Source organism: Oxyura jamaicensis, chromosome 11 (assembly GCF_011077185.1).
Source record: "Oxyura jamaicensis isolate SHBP4307 breed ruddy duck chromosome 11, BPBGC_Ojam_1.0, whole genome shotgun sequence".
Classification (NCBI taxonomy): Eukaryota; Metazoa; Chordata; class Aves; order Anseriformes; family Anatidae; genus Oxyura; species Oxyura jamaicensis.
Genome location: NC_048903.1, coordinates 9,977,879 through 9,993,663, shown reverse-complemented (window position 1 = coordinate 9,993,663; position 15,785 = coordinate 9,977,879). Strand labels below are relative to the sequence as shown.

At 40.7% G+C, this 15,785-nt stretch overlaps 2 protein-coding genes across 10 annotated transcripts in view; one reads left to right on the top strand and one right to left on the bottom strand.

Moving 5' to 3' along the window:
* The window catches only part of ANKRD27 (ankyrin repeat domain 27), a 45,535-nt gene extending 40,973 nt beyond the window's left edge, over positions 1–4,562 (top strand). For 5 of the 7 annotated variants that reach the window (XM_035336978.1, XM_035336982.1, XM_035336980.1 and 2 more), the window contains 3 exons: positions 524–605; positions 1,002–1,074; positions 2,835–4,562. In XM_035336978.1, the coding sequence (XP_035192869.1) occupies positions 524–605; positions 1,002–1,074; positions 2,835–3,110 (431 nt within the window). In that variant the 3' untranslated portion in view covers positions 3,111–4,562. The other 2 variants (XM_035336985.1, XM_035336984.1) reach the window with 2 other exon arrangements.
* PDCD5 (programmed cell death 5) overlaps positions 1–15,785 on the bottom strand; it is a 49,476-nt gene that overhangs the window by 29,222 nt on the left and 4,469 nt on the right. For 2 of the 3 annotated variants that reach the window (XM_035336988.1, XM_035336987.1), the window contains exons 4-5: positions 14,792–14,883; positions 14,482–14,553 (exon numbers count right to left, since the gene is read on the bottom strand). In XM_035336988.1, coding sequence (XP_035192879.1) covers positions 14,482–14,553; positions 14,792–14,883 — 164 coding nt within the window. Of the gene's footprint in view, positions 1–13,067; positions 14,089–14,481; positions 14,554–14,791; positions 14,884–15,785 lie in introns of those variants that run through there. The other variant, XM_035336989.1, reaches the window with a different exon arrangement.

The following is a 15,785-nucleotide window of genomic DNA, read 5'->3' as shown; positions in this document are numbered from 1 at the left end:
GAAGTAGTGCTCATTTCAGCATCCACAAGTTTTAGTTAGACTTTTCATAATAACTGTTGTCTGCTTCCTGAGGAAAAAATGTACATATTTTGTTAAATTTTATCACTGTATGCTGATGCCAAAGGCTGAGACAGTCCTTTCAGATAGTATGGGAATAGTTTTAAAAAGACGAGTAGAGAACATGACTAAGTAATATTAATGGAGAGGTGGAATAGCACGTGTGTGTTAGTTACTTCAGGTTAGTAAAAATTGGAATTAAAATTCACAAAGTCCAGACTTATATAGTGTCTTAGAAGCTTGGCCAGTCATGATAATCTGATCAAGAATGCTTTGTCCCAGAATTTAAAATGCTTTGAAGTTTCCAAAGAGAAATGGTGACTGATTCAAGTTACTACTATTGTAGTTTTACTGTAAAAATTTAAATCAAATGTCAGTAGATACCACTTTTCATTCAGAACTGATTTTTTAAAAAAAATCTTAAGTGTGCCTGTAATTTTATCTACTTGTTCTTTTCAATTCCTAGTGAATTCTAAGCCATGTGAGAAAGCTGATGGTCCCTTAAGCAGACAACATCAACTGGTCCAATCAATTAACAGATTTAACAAGTAAGTATAGAAGCTTCCTTGGAAGTACATTTATTGTACTTGAGGGAGGAGAAAACCTGGCCTGTGAAGGAGTACTTGCAAACAAACTTAAAATTGTTTTTGTTTTTGCATTGGTACTTGGTGTACTATAAATCAGGAAGTTCTGAGCTAGACTGTTTTAAAATATCTTCTTAGTGCTTCACTCAGAGGTTGGGTTTTGCTATGATCTTTTTAAACTTCAATGTATATTCTGCAATAAAACACGTGGAATAGTAGAAGGTTGTTATTTTGCAGAAAAATGTTTTAGCCCTTCTGTGTTGACTGTGCCACCTTGTGGATTTTCAGTGATTAAGACTTGTGAAAAGACTTAAAGTGTTTCTTTTATGAAGATAAATTTATTTTTTTAACGTGTTTTAGAGGGAAACATTTACAGAGAACAGTAACAAGAGATAAAAGTGTCCCCAATTTTGACTATCAATTATTGCATCAGGTAAGAGGAAACACTTGCTTGAATTATTTGTATAATACTTGTTTTATCTGCTATTAATGTAGATACATATAACTTTACTAGTGATGGTCAGAGAATTCAGAAAGTTTTGTCTTATTTGCTAAAAATCTAATGTTCTGTCCTTGTCTGAACTTCAGTGGTGCTTCTCTACCATCTCTGAAGTTTCTTATTCTTCCTTTTAAACCTCTTAAGTATCTTATTGCAGGCTTCATCTCTGTCTTGTTTTCTCTTTCTTGTCCAGCAAAATCTAGGATATACCAATGCTTGAAAAACTGCATCTTGTGAGAATAGCTGTAGCCAAGCAGAGGTGCTATCTATTGTCAGGGCAGAAAACTTTAGTTAATTAAAATTGGGGTTTGTATGATAAATCTGTTTCTAGGAGGAGAGAGTTTGCAAGGGAAATAACAAGCTACATGTTGCAATGTCAGCTGTATCACAAATATATCGTGTGATTAATTCATCTATGGTTGGGTGTAGTAACTGCTGGATGCTGCCCTCCCCCTAGAGCACGTACTCCCTCTTCTTTACACTGGCTCTGACTCTGACAGGAAATTTTGCTTACTGATTTCAGCACACTAAATCAAGAGAAAAATCTATTCAAAAGTAAGCAGTTTTCTACCAGGTTAGTTCGGTAGCTGCCCGTTCTTTGATTATAGTCTTGGAAATGCAGTCTCTGCCTCTCATCTCTATCTATGAAATGGAATACTGTTCTATTTCATGGATCCCATATGAGATTTAACATTTGTGAAGAACCTTGGGAATGCCAAATTAATGTTATAAAAATTGAATATTTTATTTGTTCTTTCTGGTATTAATGATAATATCCCATTACTTAATTAAACATGGCATTTAAATTTTAGAGTTGTGGATCATTGAAGGCAGTATGTCACACAAATACCGTAGGTGTCAAAAAACTAATATGCAACTGATAAGTAGCACTTTTACTATGTGTGATTGTCACGGCTCTCTGAATTTACAAGCCATACAGGCCTGAATTGTTAGCGGTTTTAGTCATACATAATGTCCTTCTGAAACTTTTTCAAAATTGTTGTCATATTTCAGTAAAAGGGTATCATAATTTCTGCCTTTAATTCTTATCTTAGAAAATCGGTCATTAGCATACTTGGCCTCTTACTGTTTTTTAAAAATCTTAGTTAACATTTGCAAAGTGACCAGTAATCAATGAAGGCCGTCATCTTTGAAAAGGAAAAATTAGGAGCAATGTTGGAAATGGGAGGTGAGAATAGTTGTAATAAACAAAAAGAGCCTTTAAAAGGCAGTAGAGGGGTGTCTTCCCTGACGGATAGGATCTGGAAGCAGACAGTTTGGCTTTTGTACACGGTTCTGCAGTGTCCTGTCTATATTGCTGCTTACTTATTTCTTAATGTTAAGAGAAATGGTTGTAACAGTACCTTGAGACCCATATTATAAAAGCTATTCAGAAGAGTTAGGGATCATGCTGGCATAATGCAGTGAAATGCCTTGATTATCTTTTTCAGTTCTGGTACTGATTTATGTGTACCCTGGGGCAGGTTGGTCTCTTCTCGTTTCCTCACATCTAGACCAAAGATAATATCTGTCCTACAAAGTATGCTATTTCTAATCCTTGGCTGTGTTCTCAGTGTTGAGAATACCATGAAATTAATGTGGTAACTATATTCAAGAAACACTATGTTCATTTACATTTTTGTAATGAAGAAACCAGGCAATGCTTTTAATGTAGCATTTTTTTGTCCTCACAGTTAGCTATTAAAAGCTTTGACAAAACCAAGTTAAAATCTGTTGAAACGCTGGACCAGAGCAAAGTTCAGATGATTGACACAGGATGCAGTGGTGAGTTTGTGAAACATGATGACATGCTAGAAGCTCCTCAAAGGAGTAAATTAATGCACCGAAGACACACTGTTAACGTACCACTTTCAGCAGAGAATGTCAATGACAATAGTTTATCCGGCCCTAGAAATCCAAGTATTTCACAATCAAGAGACTGCTGTGATGACTTGCTTTCCAGACACTGACAAGGAAGGGCAAACTTGATGTCAAAAGCTGAGGAACTAGGTGGTGTTAATTTCTATATCCCTTTGCTGCATATCAAATAATTCAGTGATGATTGCAAGCTATGCCTTCAGAACACAAGGATGACTCTTCAACAGAAACAGAATGTTCCTAGCACTTTCGAAGACTGAATCCTCTGTTAATGTTGGAGGTAACTACACAAACAGATCGTTACTGATCTCAACAGGGAAGTACTGAGAGGTAGACAGCAAAATTACTTTCTAATTCTACTTAGCACTTACTAAAAAACTATATGTAACAGTAAACCAAACCAAATGTTGTATTGTATTTTTCAGCCAAACCCTTTGTTTTTAGAAGTCTTTGAATGATTTTTGCTTTTTCAGGTTTTACCACTACATTGGATAAATATATATAAATATATATATTTATATATATATAAAGATATATTGGATAACAAGCTATTTATTGCCAGAGGTAAATGAAATGTCTCTATTTTTATTGTAATATTACAAACCATTATAGTATATATTTCTGTATATTTCAGTAGCTGGGAAAACAGTACTCTGTAACATCTGTGACACCATGTTAGATGTTTATACATGCTATTAATGTGAAGGGAACTAATCCTTGCTAATTTCTTTGTAATGCTCCACTGTATTGGATCTGCAAGATGAAGTTCTTTTTAAGAGCCAAGACAGTGGAGAAAAATAGAGAACTCTTGCAAACCTGAACTTTGGATTCACTGTTCACAGCCTAATTAGAAAATGCGCAGAAGCAAGCATGTATAAGGACACACTTTTTTTTTTTCTTCCTTTAAAGCAAGTCATTCAAAAAAATGCACAAATATTCATGATTCTGAACCTGGGTAACATCTGCAGACAAAACTGCTGCTTAAAAACCTGTTCTGGACTGTTTCTTAAACAGGTAGACTTCCACTTCTGAAAGGTACCTCTCATATCAGTATGCACTTGTTCGAGTAGGTCAGGTATTACACCATTCCTAGTGGTGATGACTGAAGAATCGAAAGCTCGTAAGTAACTAAGATGACTGCTTAGATTTGGACTTCATTTTCTGCTGTTTGATTATGGAAGGAGAATGTGTAAATGGCACAGGACAGGTTTCTAAGTGCAGTATTCTTCATTTTCTTGGCTCATCACATCCAACTTGCATTTTATTTCGTAAAATATTTGTATGAATAATTTTGTTCCTTTTAGCTGCAATATCTGTAAACTGCCTGGCAGAGTACAAAGCTGAAGGACATACTGGTAATTTTTTTCAAGTAACTTTTTAATTGAAGAGATAAAATGTGCATCAAGTGCACATACGGACACTTGGAGTTGAAGGTCATATATTTATTTTTCTAATAATTTATGAGTTTATCTGATTTTTCTAATGTGCCTTGGATTTGTGCCAAAAGGTGGAAAGAAAAAGCTAGTAAAATAATACTTCAAAACGCTGTTTTCTTTGAGTGCTTATTTAAAACATTGAATCTCTTATGCAGATTTACTTCCATTTGTTTTTGTGGACAGTTGAAGAGTTCACCTCACATCTCTGTGTAAATTGAGGAATCTGTTGGAATTTACTCTCAAGTTCAATAGTACTTTCTTCCCTCTTCTGCCCTACATACATAGATTTCTAATAGGCAATAGTGTTATGAAGGGAAAGAACAACATGACTCCAGGCTGGTGTGTAGCTGAAGCACTTTGTCTAACCCATCTACTTATATAGGCTTAGCGTATCTACATGCTTTTATCACACAACTTGGCAAAGTTTGCTCATTAGCCGTTATTATTGTTCACAAGGCGATTGCACAGCAGCCCTATCTCCTTTTTGTGTACTGATGAGCAACAGGCCAGACTGCACCTGTTGTTTTTGATCTTCTTGTCTCCCAGTTATACCTCGTTTATCTTCAGGCTACGTGACTTTTGCCTCATTCTGCATTTTCCTTTTCTCACTTCATCTCTGTGTCTAACATACTCCACATACTTTCTGACCGATTTCCCACAATTCCCCCTCTCTTTATTTCTAACAGCCAAGCTGATTGCATTGAGCGCAAAAGCATTCTTTGCAAGCATTGAAACAAGCACGGTACAACTAGCAACAGGGTGAAAGTCACATACAGAATTACAATTGTAAAGTAGCGTGCCTACTAGAATCTACATCAGTCAACAAGCCACTAAGCACTAGGGATGGTGCTTCACTGCGATGCTGCTTCTCACTTGCACAGCACAATCACACATGCAAAGAGGCCTCTTTCACTTTTCATTCATACCACAAGAAAATATCACTTAAAATAATTTGTCCGTGGCTTCAGGAGGTCTTTGTCTACTCTCATGGTGAGCGGCTGAGAGTGGAGACCCCTCTGAGGAAAATGCTTGGGGTGCACCTAGGCGTGTCGATTCCACAGCCGAGCAGAGCTGCTCCTGGCACAAGGAATGATGCTATTATAGTCAAAACTACTGTATAATTACACCAAAGAGATGCATTGCGATAAGGAGCGAGTGTGACATTGACAATTTGTTTCATGGTTTGGTTTTTGCCCATGTAATTGAACCTTACACATGATATGGCTGTTACACTTCCCAGGATATCTAATTCCTGTGGCTCTAGGGGCACTCATGGCAAGTAGACAGTCCAGTCTTTGTTATCTGCCAGGATCCCCACCAGACATGTCATAAACGGGTTGTTAGCACTAGCCAGGGACAGGCACATCGCTTCTTGTCCTGTCATCTTGGCAAGGGTGACCCAGATGTTGCGGCAGGGTTGGATGGAGACCCAGGGCTGGCAATAGCCGATGACAGCGGCAATTGTGAGGAGGAGGCCAACCATGGCCTTACCCCCTTGCTGGTACCCATCTTGGTCCGTGACCTGTGGAGACACAAGCATACCCTCGAGCCCAAGTTATTAGAGGCTGGGGTCCCCCCTGTAGTGGGTTTATGTGATAAGGTTTTGGTAGCAGGGGGCCATAGGGGTGGCTTCTGTGAGAAGGATCTAGAAGCTGCCCCATGTTTGGTAAGGGCCCCACTGCTGACCAGAACTGAGCCAATAAGTGATGTTGTTTGCGCCTCTGTGAGAGCAGATTTAAGACAGGGAAAAAAAACGCTGCGCCACACAGCAGCTGGGAGAGTGAGAGGAGTGAGGAACAGCCTTGCAGGCACCAAGGTCAGTGAAGAAGGAGGGGGAGAGGTGCTCCAGGCGCCGGAGCAGAAGTCCCCTGCGGCCTGTGGTGAGGACCATGGTGAAGCAGGATGTCCCCCTGCAGCCCATGGAGTACCACGGTGGAGCAGGGTTCCACGCTGCAGCCCGTGGAGGAGACCACGGTGGAGCAGGTGGCCCTGCACCGACGGAGACTGCGGCCTGTGGAAGACCCCTGCCGGAGCAGATTCCGGGCCAGACCTGCAGCCCGTGGAGAGGAGACCACGCAGGAGCAGGTGACCTGGCAGGAGCTGCTGCCCGTGGGGGACCCAGGTTGGAGCAGTTTGCTCCCGAGGGATGGACCCCGTGGTACGGACCCATATCTGGAGCAGTTCTTGAAGAGCTGCTGCCTGTGGGAAGCCCACGCTGGATCAGTTCAGCAAGGACTGCATCCCGTGGGTGGGACCCCACAGCACAGGGGATGAGAGTGACCAAGAAGGAGTGGCAGAGAAGAATTTCTATAGACTGACCATAGCCCCCATTCCCCCATTCCCCTGCGCCGCTCGGGGGGAGGAGGTGGAAGAGGGTGGATGGGGGGGGAAGGTGCTTTTGGTTTCTTTCCTTTGTTTCTCACTTCTCTAGCTCGTTCGTAATAGGCAATAAATCTTACTATCTCCCTATGCTGAGTCTATTTTGCCCATCACAATAATCACTGCGCGATCTCCTCGTCCTTATCTCAACCCTTGAGCCCCTTTCATCATATTTTCTCCCTGTTCCTCTTTGAGGAGGGGGGAGTGAGAGAGCGGTTGTGGTGGAGCTCGGTCACCCACCCGAGCGAAACCATCACACCCCCCAAAGAAATGTATTTAATTTTTTATTTTATTTTATTTTACCATCACTAAGGTCTGCTCTGATTGTGGCACCCATGACTTTGCGGAATTCATACTTTTGTAGTGTTTTTCTATGGGCGGTACCTCTTTGTGAAGAAAGGGTAATGCTAGGTGATTCATTATGTAAAGTGCCTTTCCCAACCTTGTTCTGTGGTGTTTCCTGGGTGTCTCACCCTTTTTGTTTATTTAGCAGTGCTTTCAAGGTGCGATGTGTGAGCTCAACAATGGCTTGACCCGTGGGGGAATGAGGAATTCCTGTGATGTGTCGGTTACCCCAAGTTTGAAAAAAGGTTTGAAGGGAGTGGATAGTGAATAGGCGGGGCCATTATTGATTTTTATTTCCTTTGGGATGCCTAGCACTGCAAAAGCAACATGGAAGTGAGCCTGGACATGGCGACTAGTTTCACCCACTGCAGCTGTCGCCCGAATAGCAAGAGAGAAAGTATCTACCGATACGTGAACATACTTCAAGCGACCAAATTCTGGAATATGTGTTACGTCGGTCTGCCATAACTGCAAGGACTGTAGACCTCTATGGTTTACCATTAAAGACGAGGTCGAAACATGTTGTTGACAGTCAGGACATGTTTGGGCGGTCAATTTGGCATCAGTGATCAATATAGTGAATTGTTTTGCCAAGACTTTGGCGGATTGATGGAAAAAAAGGCATGGGATAACTGTGCTTGCTCCAGCACCTTAGGCACCAGGGCAGTCAGGGTCATATTAGTTAGCTAGTCAGCATGTGCGTTACCCTCTGCAAAAATACCAGGTAACATGGTGTGGCTCTGCATGTGAACAATACAATACAGGTGCACTCACTGCTCTACCAAAAATAACAGCTCCTTAAATTTTAGAAACAAGTTTTCCTTTGGCATGTGACTCAAATGTGCCCTTTCAATGCGTTGAGCAACACCTACAACATATTGCGAGTCCGATCCAATATTCAAAGGTACTAGTTTTTTTTTATTTTTTTTCTCTCTTTTTCTCTCTTTTTTTTTTTTTTTTTTTTTGTTTTCTGGCTACAATGTCCTCGATCACTGCATTGATTCATCACAAATCACGCAGTAATCTCCATTTCCTGCTCTTCTTGATGACAAACACTGGTGAATTCCATGGGCTGTTTGTCAGAACAATATGTAAACCCACTGCATGCCACCCCTCGCCTCTCTGGAAAGCATATTTAAGAATAATCACAATATACTCTTACTGTGCAATTATCACAATCTTCACAAGCTTCACTTATATCAAAAAGAAGAATTCCCCGCTCCAAAATAAACGTAACATCATCACTACACCAAGGAGGTGGACAATTTACACACACCACCCCTCGTCCCTTCACCACACTAATATGAAACATATTCCTTACAATTACAACTTTCTTGAATTCTTCACAACTTTTACATTCACAAAAACATTCAATCCATGTGTTGCCCATTGCTTCTCTCAGCTGTCATGCTTATCTCAAATTCCTTGAGCCCCACGTTGGGCGAGTAAAAACCTAAAGAAGTTATCACAGATTTGGGGTAGGAGGTTTGAAGAAACCAATCTTCCAACAGTATCGGACAGTAAATGGCACAGAAGCTATAGTAATGCTGATTCGTACTGGAGCAAACAATTTGTGAATAGCATATGCCAACAGAAATGTGCCTGTACCAGCAGCTCTTTTAGGTTGCAGCGATGAATCATGGAAACCAAGTTTGAAGAGAACTGCACATCACTTGACACAGCCAGGTAGAAGATTCCTAGAGATACTAATGAAAATCCAACGTGGAATGAAACCCCTACAGCACCACATTCTTTGAAAACTTTTTCAGTTGCTGGGATTTATTGCGTTTCTTGTGTTCACAGCTGAGATCTGTGGCTGCCTTTTCAGGGGATCCACCCATATCCTTGGCCGAGCTGCCGGCGGCGGCCCGCAGCGCCAGCAGAGGGGCCGGCGGGCTGGGGGGGGGGGGCCGGCCCGGGGCAGCAGTGGCGGCGGCGGCGAGCGGGGGCCCGCGGGGCGGCGGGCCCGGGCGCAGCAGCAAGCGGAACATGGCAGCGCCCGGTGCGGGCGGGCGGGCGCTCAAACAGGAGAAACGCAGCAGCCGGCGGCGGGGCGGGCAGACGGGCGCCCGGAGCTGACAGCGGGGCGGGCGGCGGCGCTGGCGGCATTGATGGCCGCAGTTGCATCGAGCGCCGAGTGGCCGCTATGGGTTGGGATATCGTCTTTGCCTCTATTCCCAAGTCTGTCAGGTTTGCTTTCTCTGGCGGTACGCAGTCACCGCTTTTTATTTCACCCGCCTGCGTAGCCTGTGCGGCCGCGTTCTGTACCCTTTTTTTCTGCTTGTCATGATCTCAGTGTCTCAGTTGCAAAGCACCAGGTAGTCATCACCTCAGCAGCTGTTGTATCTCCCCCAGAGACAGCATCCCATGGAGTTGTCCCAGCATCTTCCCAAGTTTGTAACATAAACACCACCAAAACCGTCGACAAGGCACCATTTTTTTGTAAAAACTTTAACAGTAGTTTCAGCTTATATGAGTCATATTTTGTCCCTCTTTTTTCTAGGAGTTTGCTTATCAATTTCACTATCGCCTCTTCCCCAGCCGATAGAGTTGCCCCAATTTTTCTTCCCGCTGCTCACCTGGGGATAGGCGTGGATCTGGATGGGGAAGCTGCAGTCCAGCTGTCAGCTTGACTCAATTCAGCGGGGTTCCCTTCAGATGCTATGGCTGCGTTGTCTGTCTTTGTCACGTCGGGGTTGCCATTTGAAGGGAAAGAATGACACGACTCCAGGCTGGTGTGTAGCTGAAGCACTTTGTCTAACCCATCTACTTATATAGGCTTAGCGTATCTACATGCTTTTATCACACAACTTGGCAAAGTTTGCTCAATAGCCGTTATTATTGTTCACAAGGCGATTGCACAGCAGCCCTATCTCCTTTTTGTGTACTGATGAGCAACAGGCCAGACTGCACCTGTTGTTTTTGATCTTCTTGTCTCCCAGTTATACCTCGTTTATCTTCAGGCTACGTGACTTTTGCCTCATTCTGCATTTTCCTTTTCTCACTTCATCTCTGTGTCTAACATAACTCCACACACTTTCTGACCGATTTCCCACAGTATTACAACTAGTTAATGGATATATAGTTACTGCTGCTACAGGGTTGTGTGGTTTTGGATTTAAGGCATAGAGGTACACAATACAGAATTGTTAGTAAAACTGAACATTTTCACTTAAAACTTTCTTCTCCTGCTCCACATTCCCATTAACAAAAAGAAAATGGTAGGATCGACATTCAGCTCAATTCAAGCCAAAGAGCAAGAGGAAAAAGATTGAACTAAAAAGAGAAGAGACTTTTCCTGATGTCTTAGAGTAAGTCACTTATGCGTACTGTACCTATAATAAAAACAAGAATTATTACCTTAAAGCCAGGCAATGCTGTTTTTGAAATACCTAGATACTACGTCTAAATTTTACTTAAACTTTTATAGATCTGATTTCCAAACTAAATATTGAGAATTTAGTTCATCTTAATTACGCTATCTTTTACCTAAATGATTCTTGTATCAAGCTTTCCTGACAATAGGGATAAGAAAAATCAGCTTAATAGCTTTTTAATACTGGTGAGACTATGCTCCAGTATGCTACTAAGTACAGATCATACTGCTCTAATTATGAGTCAGCACAGTTGATCTGTGGAAGAACTCTATAGCTCAAAGCAAGTAACTTATAAAGTAGGTATGTGGTTTATTTTGGTGCCGGGCGCATGTGGGATAGCTCCCAAAGGAATGCACACCCTAACATGGCAACTTGCTTTGGTTATATGCAGTAAAGAATTACATATGCATGAAGTTTCCCAATAAACCTATACATATTAATAACCTATCCCTGCTTTGTATTAAAATTAGCTCCAAGAAATCATTTCCATAAACTCCTCCCATCTGTACCTGCGCAGTGCCTTCTGGTGGTGGTCGTCGGTGGGGGGGCGTCATGGGGATGAAGTCCGATAACTCCTCTTCATCACCACTAGTTGACCACCTGCCTTTGTACAGACTCAGCGGCTCCTTGGCTCTTGTCCAAACCACAAGGTCAGTCTCAGCTGGTTTTTGAGACAGGTTCCCCATTTTTGTCAGGAAACATCTTCTGTGAGGTGCCCCGAGACCCCTTGTTTTGGTTAAATTGCACAGTAGTAAGCAAAGACACTCAGCAATATCTATTTTAAAGCGATTAAGCAAGCCTCCATTCTTTCCTTCCTGGCTTCAGTGTCAAGTCTGTTTTCTTAGTCCCTAATAATGCAAGTGTGGTTGAGGAGCTTTTGAAAGACTTGTGAGACAGGTTATTAAATACCTCTGAAAAGTGTTAGAGGTAAGTATCAGAGGACTTTTTTTTTTTTTTTTTCCCTTCTATTAAAAAACATCTTTTAACTGCAATAGATTATGGAAAGTGAGACATTAAATTATTCTTATCTTTTAAGTATAAAATGTTTTGTTGTACTCCGTGCAAGTAATGAAAGAGCTGCAATAGCTTGATATGAATGACTATATAATTATTTGATTAATTTTACTCTTAAAATTCAGTCTGATTAGACAAGTATGTATCTACTTGCTATACAGGGATACTCCTGCACCTACCTACTTGAGGAAGACTAGTCATCTTAAACTTGCTTTTGTATGGAGTTAAACACAATAAATAATCCACAATAAGCAGTCACTTAACATGGATGTAGGAACAACGATGTTCCAAAGTGACACAAATCTCCATGTCAACTTGATACTATTACATTTGTGGGTAGGACAGATGCCACTGAAAGTATGCACACCACTGAAAGTATGCACAAGTGTAAAAAGTTAAGCGAAAAACTATACCAATACAAGGAAATGGGTTAACTAGGAAAAGTACTGCTGATATATTTTACAGGAACTGGCCGCGTGTTAAACTAGTACTTACCTTTGAAAAACTTTTATCCCCTCAAATGAAATAAATTTACACACATACCAACAGTAGCTTACTAATGCAACTTAATGCTAACTCGGTGCATAATTCCTACGGTAGCTTTTAACAAAATCTGTATTTTAATATAGCAAACATGCAAATACATTTTTTCTTGAGAGTTTTGTAGAAAAAGTTCAAATTCACAGGAATTAACTTGTGTTTTCTGTTGTTAGTGTACCAAAACAGTTCTCCTGTTGAACCCAAACCTATTTAAGTGACCAGGACATTGCTTCACTTTTACTTCAATGTTCAGTCTAGGATAAAGCTTATTTTCAAGCATTTTAGACATACAGCTTATGAATAAAAAAAGGACTTATATACTGACCAGTTCCAGATAATGCCTAACAACTGATTCAGGTAAATGAAATAGTTTACAAGATTCCTTTGACATGCTTAGACAAGCTTATTACAAACAGTATTCAGAGATATGATGATCAAAGGCTAAACTAGAATAGGATTTGAAGGGAGCACCCCTGGAAGCTTTACTCATCAAGTACAAATATTGCAAAGTATATTGCAAGTATTACAAACATGCTAAAATCAACTTCATAACCTTGTTATGATTTGTCTGCAAAGCATGTTACTGTACAGTCCAGTTTATTTCTGTTTTTGGTAACTGAGATTCTAGAACAGCCTTTTTAGAAGAACAGCAAGGCAATAAAACTTAATGAAGTAGAATGTAATAAACTTGGGAATAGGAATATGAAACATGGATACTTAAGATACACCCAAAGAGAAAACTTTTCAACAATCTGTGACCACACCTTTAAAATCTTCAATGATAAAGGGTCATTTTAAAGTCTAAGAAATATAGCATACACCCATGAAGTTACTGAAGTTAAGGAAGCCTCATTGTAAACAAAAACAAAAAACTAGTCTACTCCAAACCAGACAAAAATAACTGTTTAAATACTTTTTAACCACATTTAACCAAGATGAAGAACATATGCACTAATGCTCACTTGAAAGAATTTTATTCCATTCCAAAAAAAAAAAAACCACTGCAGTTGAGATCGTACATGTTTCTATTAAATAATGTCAGAAAAGGGCTTTGTGGTAATAGAATATTTATGAGCACAACATTACAGTATTTATTTAGCATCTTTCCATAACCATATTTTTGAATAAGCGTACAGCACAATATTTACTTTAGGCATGCAGAGTTGCAGAAAATTTAGGAAAACTGCCTTTTTTTTATTTTAAAGATACAAAACACTCCAGCCATTTCATAAAATTGAGGTAATTTTAAGAATATACAATAACAAGTGCCTGAACAGTGCTGTATTACACAGTTAATTTTAACTTGCTTTTTTTTGAGATAGCTTGATTATTTCATAGGGAAACAGTTCAGTTATCGGTTGGTAACAATTCTGCACAGACTGCCTGGTAAGATGCCCTCTGATCCACACCAATCATCACCACCTTGAAACTTTCACTTTATTTTGTAAATTCCCAGTGAAGACTTCAGAGTCAGAGAGTTGCTGGAGAGGCTTCCTTCAGGGGCTCAGGAAATCTTGTTTCTAACAGTTTGTAATTTAGACTCTGGAGCTAAGTCTTTCAAACTCCTAGAAGGACTGGCTGTTCCAAGCCTTATATTTAACTTGTCCTCATGTTAAGGTATGTCCAATAACAGTAAGTTAAGGGTGTGCAGATGCTGAAAGCATAGCTTATGCACTGAGTAAGGGGCAACAAAACATTCATGCTAATGAAGCAGTGGGGAACTCCACACTGCTCAGGCTTCTTATACTACAAAAGTTTAAAGTTATAAAATCCCCTTCTCAGGTCTATTTTACAAGACAAGTTCATTTGTTTGGCCTTTATATATATTAAAAAAAGTAAAGAAACGTAAACATTTTCAGGTTTTCCATTCTGCCTGACAACTGTTGCCCTTTTCCAAGCCATTTACTTGGTAGACAGTCTAACAGTAGTATTTAACTATCATCCTCTTCATCAGAATCCAATACTTTCCTTCTGTTGAACTAAAATGAAATATAGAAAGTGAAAACATAAGGGTTACAGTAAGCCCAACATAGAACAAGCCTTTCAAACTCTGCCCACTTAACAATTAATATATTACAAGGGAACAGAAGAGTCACCCCATCACAACCTTCCAGTCCCCACCTGGCATAATGGTACAGTACAAAAGCACTGCAGTCTGTCTCACAACAAAACACCAATATCCCAGTGCTAGTATCTGCAAATTAGACCATTGAGAAGGACTTCTATAATACAATCCCAATACTTACTGGTGTGTGTAGTGGTGATGGTAAGTAAGAAGTTCACTTCTATGCTGAACTGAAATGGTACACTACATGCAGTTTTTCAGCTCTCCTTTTAACTATTTAAAATTGTATTTAGGAAATTAATCTTACCTTTACTGTTGTTGTCTTTTCTGTTTGCTGACTCGCTTTCTCAAGTATTTCTATCAAAACTTGATCTGTTATCTAGAAAATAAGTAATATAAAAGCATTCTGAGATGTTGAGTAACAAAAAAATGAATTACACTTTCTCTTCTTGTAAAAGGTGTTTGATAGCATTCTGTAATAGCTTTCAGAAGTTCTTAGTTGCCTTTTTTCAGTTAATTTGCAAATATTAAAAACATTCAACATTTTTGAGGGAATTAGGTTTGAAAATGAATGTATGTGAGAAAATTAAAAAAAAAAAAAAAAAGCCATAACTCACCTTTCCAGGTAGCTGTCCATATCTTGCCGTCTGTATAAGGTAATTCTCTACTGCTTTTGCTTTGTCTGGTTTCACAAGTGCCAGATTGCTCACTGCAATAAAAACAGGCTCTATTCATTCATACCTGAATAGCTTCCCTAGTAACTACAAAGTGACAAAAGTCCTTATGGAACTGACTTCATGCCAGGGTAGTGAAATATAAATCAAAATCACAGAAACACAGAATTGTAGGGGTTGGAAGGGACCTAGAAAGATCATCGGGTCCAACCCCCCTGCCAAAGCAGGTTCCTTAGAGCACGCTGCCCAGGTAGGCCTTGAATATCTCCAAAGAAGGAGACTCCACAACCTCCCTGGGCAGCCTGTTCCAGTGCTCCATCACCCTCACCGTGAAGAAGTTCTGTCGCATGTTGGTGCGGAACTTCCTGTGCTCCATCTTGTGGCCTTTACCCCTTGTCCTGTCCCCACAAACCACTGAAAAGAGGTTGGCCAAACGCCTCTGTCTCCCACACCTCAGGTATTTATACACATTGATGAGATCCCCTCTCAGTCTTCTTTCCTCCAGGCTGAACAGACCCAGGTCTCTCAGCCTTTCTTCATAGGGAAGATGCTCCAGGCCCCGTCTCATCTTTGTGGCCCTCCACTGGACTCTTTCCAGGAGATCCCTGTCTTTTTTGTACCGGGGAGCCCACAACTGGACACAGTACTCCAGGTGAGGCCTGACCAGGGCAGAGTAGAGGGGGAGGATCACCTCCCTTGACCTGCTGGCCACACTCCTTTTAATGCACGCCAGGATCCCATTGGCCCTCTTGGCCACCAGGGCACACTGCTGGCTCATGGTCAACCTGCCATCCACCAGGACCCCCAGATCCCTTTCCTCAGAGCTCCTCTCCAGCAGGTCGTCTCCCAGCCTGTACTGATACATGTGGTTGTTCCTTCCCAGGTGCAGGACTCTACACTTGCTCTTATTAAACCTCATTTGGTTTCTTCCTGCCCA